The 9,275-nt window shown below is 40.4% G+C and overlaps 1 protein-coding gene across 1 annotated transcript; it reads right to left on the bottom strand.

Moving 5' to 3' along the window:
- Nucleotides 1–4,375: 4,375 nt before the first annotated feature.
- LOC141620366 (uncharacterized) lies at nucleotides 4,376–7,187 on the bottom strand. The gene is made up of 5 exons (XM_074437258.1): nucleotides 6,579–7,187; nucleotides 6,446–6,484; nucleotides 6,014–6,347; nucleotides 5,164–5,945; nucleotides 4,376–4,825 (listed from the first exon to the last, which is right to left on the bottom strand). The coding sequence occupies exons 1-5, from the start codon at nucleotides 7,185–7,187 to the stop codon at nucleotides 4,376–4,378; spliced, it is 2,214 nt and encodes a 737-aa protein (XP_074293359.1).
- Between the last annotated feature and the right edge of the window lie 2,088 nt (nucleotides 7,188–9,275).

The following is a 9,275-nucleotide window of genomic DNA, read 5'->3' as shown; positions in this document are numbered from 1 at the left end:
TTTTCTGTGTCGTGCCCCTTGCCCCTATGGCATTCACAGTACGAGTTCTCGTCCCAGAATTTGGATTTCCTTTCGGGTTCGGGAGTAGGCCCAATGGGTTGGAGTTTACCTTGCTTCATTAACCTTTTTAGAGCGTTGGCGTAAGTGTCCCCAAGATTTGTGAATTTCCTTGGTGGGGTACTTTTCTTGGATGGCTCGAGAAGGTTAACTTCATTGGTTTTACTAGTAGAGCCGTATGAACGACTTGTTGAACCTTGATATCCTCGACCTACCGTTTTGGACAAGAGTCCTTTACGGATGTCATCTTCAATCCCTGTCCCTAGTACGGTTAAGTATTTGAAAGTTTTGATATTTTGGTACCTCAAATGATTGGCATAGATGGGTTTGAGATTGTCCACAGACTTCTCCACAAGGGTAGCCTCATCCGGGCGTTCAACTAGTTGGGTACTAGTTTTCCTCCACCTACTTAGGAAGTCGGTGAATCCTTCTTTGTCATTTTGGGTAAGAACCTCTAGAGTACGCATGTTTACTTGGATCTCGGCATTATCCGCATATTGTTTAGAAAACTCGATTGCGGCATCTTCCCAAGTAGCGACCTTCTTGTGATCTAAGGAGTAAAACCATTGCTTCGGGATGGTGTCAAGAGATGAAGGAAAGATCCTTAAGAACATCTCGGGTTTGATGCCTTTGATAGACATGTAATCCTTGAAGGCACAGATGTGGTTCAAAGGGTTCTCGTGTCCCTTGAATTTAGGGATATCCGTCATATTGAAGTTAGTTGGCAATTTGGAATTGACGGCCTCATACTTGCGATTGTTCTCCCTATAAATGTCATCCCCCTTAAGGTACATCAATTGCTCCTCTAAGTATTGGAGTCTTTTCTCAGCTACAGTCATCCCCATGAGAGGATTTTCATCCTTAGATTCATTATCAGAGTCACCTAGTACTTCATTTTCATGAGGAGGCAACCTTCCCTCTACGGCATAGATACGGCCCTCGATGAGTTCAAGGCGGTCATAGACTTGGTCTTGGGTAACTTGCATTTGGGCTAGTGCGGCTAGGATTCGATCATTACCATCTTGAAGTTGGTGGAGGTTTGTTTCGCTGGATCCAGGCATCTTGAAAACTGGATAAGAGATCGGCGACGAATCAAAACACGATCGACCATTCTAACACACTTGCTAAAAGAAGAAATGTTTTGACTCGTGAAGTGGGTGTGTGCCACTTGTGTTGAGTGAGCTTTGAAGAAAGACAAGGTTTTTGAAAATGTGTGTCCTAGTCAACTATAGTGTAGTTGTAGGAGTGGACTCAAAGTGAGGATTTGAAATGGGCTTTGTGACCCGAATTTTGACACGACAAACGGACTGAGTTTTGACTGGATTTTGCGCTAATTGAAGACCTATTTCGAAATTTTGGTTAAGAAAAGGGGTTTTGATTTTTTGAAAAATCGTCATGGTTTTGTTTACAAATGGTGATCACGTAAGGTACAAACATTTATACAAGCATTATAACGGGATGCTGAGTGCATTTAAAACGGTTTTGGTTTAAAGGGTGGGTTGCCATACCGAACCATCAAACCCGAAGTCTGTGGAGAGGCTCGTACCAAACAAGAGTAAGGCCGATTCCTAGTCCATTTCCTCAAGTAGTGAAGGCCCTTGATACAAACAAGAGTAAATACCATGGTATGGATGACGTCAATCGCTATCCATCCATAGGCCCAAATAAGAATTAGGACCGTTTAGACGGGACGATTGGTCGAATGGGTTGGGTTGGGCCTAGGAAGGCCGAATAAAACGATCTAGGAAGACCGAGTTATGAAAACCGACAATTGTCTTATACAAACTATTCCCTAACCTTGTTCAAGTTTCACCCTTGCTACACGTAAGTGTATGTTCCCCACCGGAGTCGCCAAACTGTGGATAGCGGAGGCCCACGGGGGCGCTTGGCAGGAAAGAGGAACAAGCGTTTGCATTTTTGTTGGAGTCGCCACCAATTTTTATGGGAAATTGGAACCGTTCGAATACCTCGTGCCATGTCAAGACACAAAGTAGAGACATGAACACTAAGCAATCGTTACCCTTAGCATTCTATGTCTAGAATGACTCTCGTGGATGCCAATGAACACGGGTGCTCACGGAGATCTGGAGTAAGGGGTGAGGGTACGTATTAGGAAGCTCTTTTGATCGAACGCCTAATCCCGCCCGCCTCGATAGCGGCCTCTACTAATGATTAGGGAAGTTATTCGTACTCGATATATCGTCGGCTATATGCATGCAATGCAACATCCAAGTTTTGATCCTAGCATGTGAAGAATTAACTAAGTCGGTGAACAATTAATTAGCAACCAATTGGGTCGAAGTAAGATTTAATGTTCAATTACATGAGAAAACATACAAATGGTACAAGAAATATGATAAATACAACAAAATTACAATAATGAAGATTACAATAATTACATTGAGATAGGCGATTTATGTCGAAAATACCTTTAAAACGGATAATTTGAGAAAAAGAATAAAAGAATGAATTAACGAATAAAATAGAAGGTGATAATACGGATAATAGTTAATTATACGTAAGCTAATTAAACTAGGTCAAGCAACAACGGAGTTCGAGGATGAAATTCAGCCGAACAAAGCGCAAGCGCAGTCGCCGCGTCCTTTGGAATAGGCGCAGCAGACGCTGCGTCTGTTCCTGACCTGAATTCTGGCTGTGAAGCCGGAATTGCGTGTTGTTAATATCAATTGGTAAATTTAATGATCGATTAAATTATTTACTCGGATGAAAGTGATTAAAAAGGTTATTTACATGTGATTAATGGGTCATAAAACAATAAAAACACGGATGAGACGGAATATACTAATTAATTTACACGAAAGGATGATTGATTAGTGACATGAATGAATGAAATAGACTAAACATGATGAATTAATGACAAATTAATGACGAACGTGATGAACAAACGATGAATAACAAGTGCAAATATGTCAACGACGAATTCCAGAGACTCAATATTGATTGAATCGAACCTCTAAAACCCGAATTGAGTTTAATGACGAAAACCCGCAAATATTGGTTATAAGGGATTTAAGTCGGATTTAACAATGAATTATACGAACTAATGATGATGATTAATGATATACATGCGAAATTATTAAACTATTGAGTCGAAGAGTTAAAGAACGAACAAATAAAAAGCAAACAACGAACGAGTTTACAGAGGACGAAGGAAGAAGAAAGGAAGCAGGAACTGCGGCAGCCTCACGAAGAGGCGCAGAGATATCGCGCTCCTTCGAAGAGGCGCAGCAGTTGCTGCGTCCTTTCTCGACGGTTAGTCTTCTGGAAATCCGTAAAAAAGAGGTTTTAAAGCATGGTTTAGAAATCGGCTTTAAGAGGTATTTTCGACATAAACCTTACAATAATGATACAATAATTAAAATATAATAAACAAAAGAGAGATTATACACCCTCAGACTTACATGTGGACGAAGCGAGAAGGACTAAGATATCGATTAGTGATGCTCGACGCGAATGCAAAGAAAGTGCCCTCGTAAGAGGAAAACGATTAGATTAATTAAGTTGATTGATGTGGAGTTGGTCAAATTGGTCGGTCATGCAAACGAGGCTGGTACTCAGAAGGATCCGAGCTTACGTGGTCGAATGTTCAAGCACGTAGACGCCAAAAAGTAAGAACAAAGGTCTAGAATGCAAAGGGAGAAGAGAAGGGCGGACACTCGCGTGAGAAATATGAGGAGCGAAGGCTCCTATTTATACTAATCACGTGGAGGAATTAGGGTTTCGAAGACTCTTTGGAAGTGAATCTCGGAAAGATATGAAAAAGATACGAAAATTACGCAGAAAAGGACCTGGGAAGAGGCGCAGCAGCCACTGCGTCTCTTGGAAGAGCCGCAACACCTGCTGGGTATGTTCCCAAGTGGTTTCCTCCTGCGGAAGAAAGATTTCCGCGTTTAAGTTATGGTAGGACGGAATAATTCGGTTTTCCTTAATATCTTATGTGAATATTACGGGAAATTGTTTACCAAAAGATAAAAATTGTGAAATATGGAATAGAAATATCCGGAACATTCCAACATTCTCGACTTTCGGGATTTAACGGTTATCGAAAAATGGAGACGGTTTTAGGCCGACTCCAAATGTACTCTAATTATCACAAAAACGACCGTATCGGCACGTAGATGACAACTAAGAGGTAGACATTAATATTTGAGCAATCACTTGACGATAATCTTACGAATTGTCACAAATCGTTCCGCGTACCAAACATGCGGCCCAATCATCACCGGGTGGTTTGGCGGGAGGTCCAGAAACGAGGTGTCTACATGTAGTCGCAACCAAAGAAAAGATGTTGAATAGTTTATGGTTGTTGTTCACAGATGCAACAAGAGTCTCTGTCACAAACTCCCAGCCTATAAAGCTTTATCCTTGTGTTCAAAGCATTCTGAAAGATTAGCCAAGCAATTAATCTATGTTTTGGTACTGCCCATGATGTCCATACTTGATGTAACCAATGGACCACCGGTTTAATCTTTCTCAAAGCATTATATCCCTGACTTATTTTGTAATTGTTAGTCCAGTCTTCCTGCATAGTAGCTTGTCTCATTGTGTCTTTCACCTGACAAATCTTCCTCCAGCTCCAACTTGAGTCCATTGTAGGTTTATATTCATCCCAGTTTGCCCCTTTTAGGTAAATATGATGCACCCACTGAACCCATAGTTTATCCGGCCGGCTGCAAACCCACCATGTTAACTTATTCATAGCAGCAATATTCCAGAGAGTTATATTCCTGATACCTAAGCCCCCTTCCTGCTTTGGAGTATATACTTTATCTCATAAGACCAATGGAGCTCTGGTATACTCCGTCTTCCCTTCCCATAAGGAATTCCTGCACAAAGCATCTATTCTATCCTACACTCCTTTGGGTAACACAAAAATCATAGCCCAATAGTTGTGGTAGGTGGACAACACAGATTGAACTAGGACAAGCCTACAAGCATATGAGAGTTGCTTTGCTCCAATGCTTTTAATTCTTGCAACAATTTTATAAATAAGCCTCTTACAATCCTGTTTTGAAAGAGTCTTGTAGTTTGAATAAAGACTCCTAAATATTTGAAAGGGAGAGTACCCTCTTTGAAATCAGATACCTTCAAAATTTCATCTTTATCAGTTTGCCTCATTCCATTAAAATAAGCATTAGACTTGCCTGGACTGAGCTTCAAACCTGAAGTCTTTGAGAAAGTGCCAAAAGCTCTAATCACGCTCATAATAGACAGTTTGTCTCCCTTACAGAAAAGAAGTAAGTCCTTAGCAAACATTATATGACAAAGCTTGATATGTGCACACTTAGGATGAAATTTAAAGGGGTAATTCTCAGTGGTATAAATAAGCGTTCTGGACAAGTACTCCATGCACATTGTGAAAAGGAGGGGGGAGATAGGATCCCCCTTCCTGAGCCCTATCTTACCCTTAAAGAAACCAAACATTTCCCAATTTAAATTCAAGGAAAATGTAGGGGTAGTGACATATTTCATAATCCAATCCCTGAATTTAGGCGGAAAATTGAGCTTTTGCAACATTTTATCAAGGAAATCCCATTCCACAGTGTCACAAGCCTTTTGGAGATCAATTTTGAACATACATCTTGGAGAAGCATTGGGTTTATTATATAGCCTAATGAGATCCTGGTAGATGAGAATATTTTCCATGATACTTTTACCTTTGACAAAACCTCCTTGATTCTGGCAAATCAGTTCAGGAAGCACCTTTGAAAGTCTGTTGGACAGGATCTTAGAAATTCTCTTATACAAGACATTGCAGCAGGCAACAGGTCTGAATTGCAAAACATTAGAGGGCCTGTCTACTTTGGGAATAAGGGTAATATTAGTAGCATTTGGCTGCTTTAGAAGCTTCCCATTAATGAAAAATCCTTAATAGCATGACAAATATCCTCACCAATAATTGACCACGAGTCCTTGAAAAATTTGCTAGTGAAACCATCGGGTCCAGGTGATTTTTCATTTGGAATGCTAGAAATTGTCTCCTTAATTTCTGAATCAGTAGCAGGTGCCAAAAGAATGTCCCAATGATTTTGATCATAAACTCTCCCTGTTTGAATCACTTTACTTCTTACTTTCAATGTGTCATGTCTCATCCCAAGGAGAGAATTATAATACTCCAAGAAGGCAATTTGAATGGAGTGCTTATCAGAACATTCCTTCCCATGCATATCTTCAATCTGGATTACAGTATTTTTAGCTCTTCTAGATTTGATAACTCTGTGAAAGATAGTTGTATTGGCATCTCCCTCTTTTAGCCAAGAAACTTTGGCCTGCTGTTGTAAATAACAGAATTTAGCTTTTTGAAGCAAATGAACCTCCTGATTGGCCTCATATTCTTGGTGCAAAAGTCCAAAGTCCCCAATATTACTAATGAGCTCCTATTGCACCCTTTAAAGCCTAGCTTTAGCTGCATTACATATTTACATAGCTGTTCAATGTCAGAAAAAAGATCTCTGATTAAGTTGCTTGAGTGCAGGTTTAAGCATTTGAAGCTTCCTGACAATTTGGAACATTTTGTGTCCTGACACATCATTCTGCCAAATATCAAAGATGATCTGCAAGAAATCCTTATCTTCCCCCCACATATTCATGTATTTAAAACTTCTCTGCTTGTTCCTTTCCTGTTTGGAGTCTTTCACCACACAAGGACAGTGATCAAAAACTCCTTCAGACAAGAAATTTGCAAACATGGTAGGGTAAGTTGTCATCCAATTCTGATTTAACATAAACCTGTCCAACCTGCTATACACCCTATCTGTTGGTTTCTGCTTGTTTGACCAGGTATAATAAGCTCTAGTGGCTTGGATATCAATCATTCCAGAATCATTTAAACAATCAATGAAAGGAGCCATTTTCGCATCAGATGTACTGGTACCCATCCTCTCCTCTGATTGAGTGACACAGTTAAAATCTCCTCCCATGGCCCAAGGTTCATGAATCCTATCTGCATATTGTCTCAAGTCCTTACACAATTCTTCTCTACCAGTAATGGAATTGAAAGCATAGATAAAAGTGACAAAAAATTTAGGAATTAGGGAAGATGTATGCTTCCTTATTCCACAAGGAAGATATTTCCATGATAAATGATAAAATTTAGGAATAGTACTCATTAAAAATCTAGAATATTCCGACTCTGTTTTAGAAAATGGAAGCGGCTTTTGACCCGGACTCCAAATGTACTCTAATTACTGTCAAAACGACCGTATTGGCGCGTAGTTAATGACCATGAGGTTGACTTGACTGTTTGAGCTATCACGTGTCGACGAAATATCACAAATCGCTTCGCGTGATTAAACATGGGGACCAATCATCACTAGGTGGTTGGCAGGAGGTGTAGAAACGAGGTGTCTACAAAGGTCAGGGTAGGGAAAAATCGATTCAACAAATTTGACATGTCAGGAAACATAAACACGATTGCTTGTCGGGTCTAAACAATAATAAGCACTTTGAGTGGGTGAATAACCGACAAAAATACACAGTTTTGAGCGGAATTCAAGTTTATGTTTGATATACGGTCGAAGCCAGGGATAACAGAGGCAACCAAAACATTGTAATTTCATATAATTAGGCGTGTGGCCAAACAATTTGAGAAAGGGTGACGCATTGGCCAGAGTGACGGTGGAAAGTCGATTAATGAGGAACGTTGCAGTTGAAAAGGCGTGAGGCCAGTAAGATGTGGGTAAGCGTGCGTGTGTGAGGAGAGTGAGGTCCGTCTCGACAATGTGTCGATGTCGTCTTTCAGCATACCCATTTAATTCGGAGGTGTGAGATGGAGTAGTTAAGTGACCAATGCCACGGTAATTAAGTGTGTGAGCGAGCTTGATGTATTCACCACCGTTGTCATGGAAAATTTGCAAAATAGGGCGTTTGAAAAAAAATTCAACGAGTTTTTGAAATCGAATAAACACGGTGGTAGCATCAGATTTTAATTTAAGTGGATAAAGCCAAATATACTTAGTGTAATGATCCACAAAAATAATGTAGTATTTGAAATTATCATGAGATGAAATTGGAGAGGACCAAACATCAGTAAAAATTAAATCAAGCGGTGCATTAGATAAAATAGACGATGTATTACATTCGAGTTTATGACTCTTATGAATATCACAAGAGTTACACAGAGATTTGTTAAAACTAGAAAAATGTAAATAATTAGAACTTAAATATTGTAAAATCTTGGAAGAGGGGTGCCCAAGACGGTGATGACAGGAAATCTCTTTGGAGAGGTGAGTGATGTGGGCCTGCGGTTGTAGAGGAATCAATTCATAGACACCACCAGTTGCCGCTCCGTTAAGCAGAATCTGATGTGTTTAAAGTTCCTTAATAACAAAAGCAGAGGAAGAAAATTCACAATAAGCATAGTTATCAACACAAAATTGAGAGACGGAAAGGATGTTTCGAGAGATTAAAGGAACACACGGCACGTTTGTAAAATTAATTGAAAAACCAGAACTAAGAGAGAATTGAAACGAACAAACGTGAGTAATCGGCAAGGCAGAGCCGTCACCAATTAAGAGCTCATCACTACCATCATAAGGTGAGTGAAGTGCGAGGTTGTCAAGGTCATGAGTGACATAATGGGTGGCGCCACTATCGACAAGCGAGGGACAAGGTGAGGTATCTGGTGGGTTGTGAGTGGTAGCCATATTCGGTTGAGGCGAAGCACGGGGTTGATGGTATGTAAAAGCATGGGAAGGTGGAAAGACGACATTCGGGTAATCGTGTTTGAATTTGTAACAACTTGAGATGACATGACTAACAGCCCGATAGTATTGACATTTACCCTTAAATGGGGCTGGTGCGGTGGTGTCAGTGTTGGCAAGTTGGGTGTTGGGTGTGGCGGCAGGTGATGGGCATGGTGTATAGGAGTGACTATTTGAGCGATATGCAGCATTAGCCGTGGCAGGGAAAGGCTGAGGTGTGGTATGGATTTTGGTGGTAAGCTCGAAATTAATAAGCTTTTCATGGAGTGAATCAAACGAGATGGGATCATCTAGGCGTTGACAATGTCAATAAGGGGTTTATAGAGCTCATAATCAAGGCCACGAATGACCTTGGCCGTGATGTCTTCGGGGTCCATAGGTTTGCCACGGAGGCAAGTTTATCAGTGCATGCTTTAATAGAATGCATATAGTCAGTGACGGTTTGAGTAGTGGTTTTTGAAAGAGATTCAATTCGGTCTTTGATATGTATAATAT

Source organism: Silene latifolia, chromosome X (genome assembly GCF_048544455.1).
Source record: "Silene latifolia isolate original U9 population chromosome X, ASM4854445v1, whole genome shotgun sequence".
Lineage (NCBI taxonomy): Eukaryota > Viridiplantae > Streptophyta > Magnoliopsida > Caryophyllales > Caryophyllaceae > Silene > Silene latifolia.
This window is presented reverse-complemented; position numbering and strand designations above follow the sequence as displayed.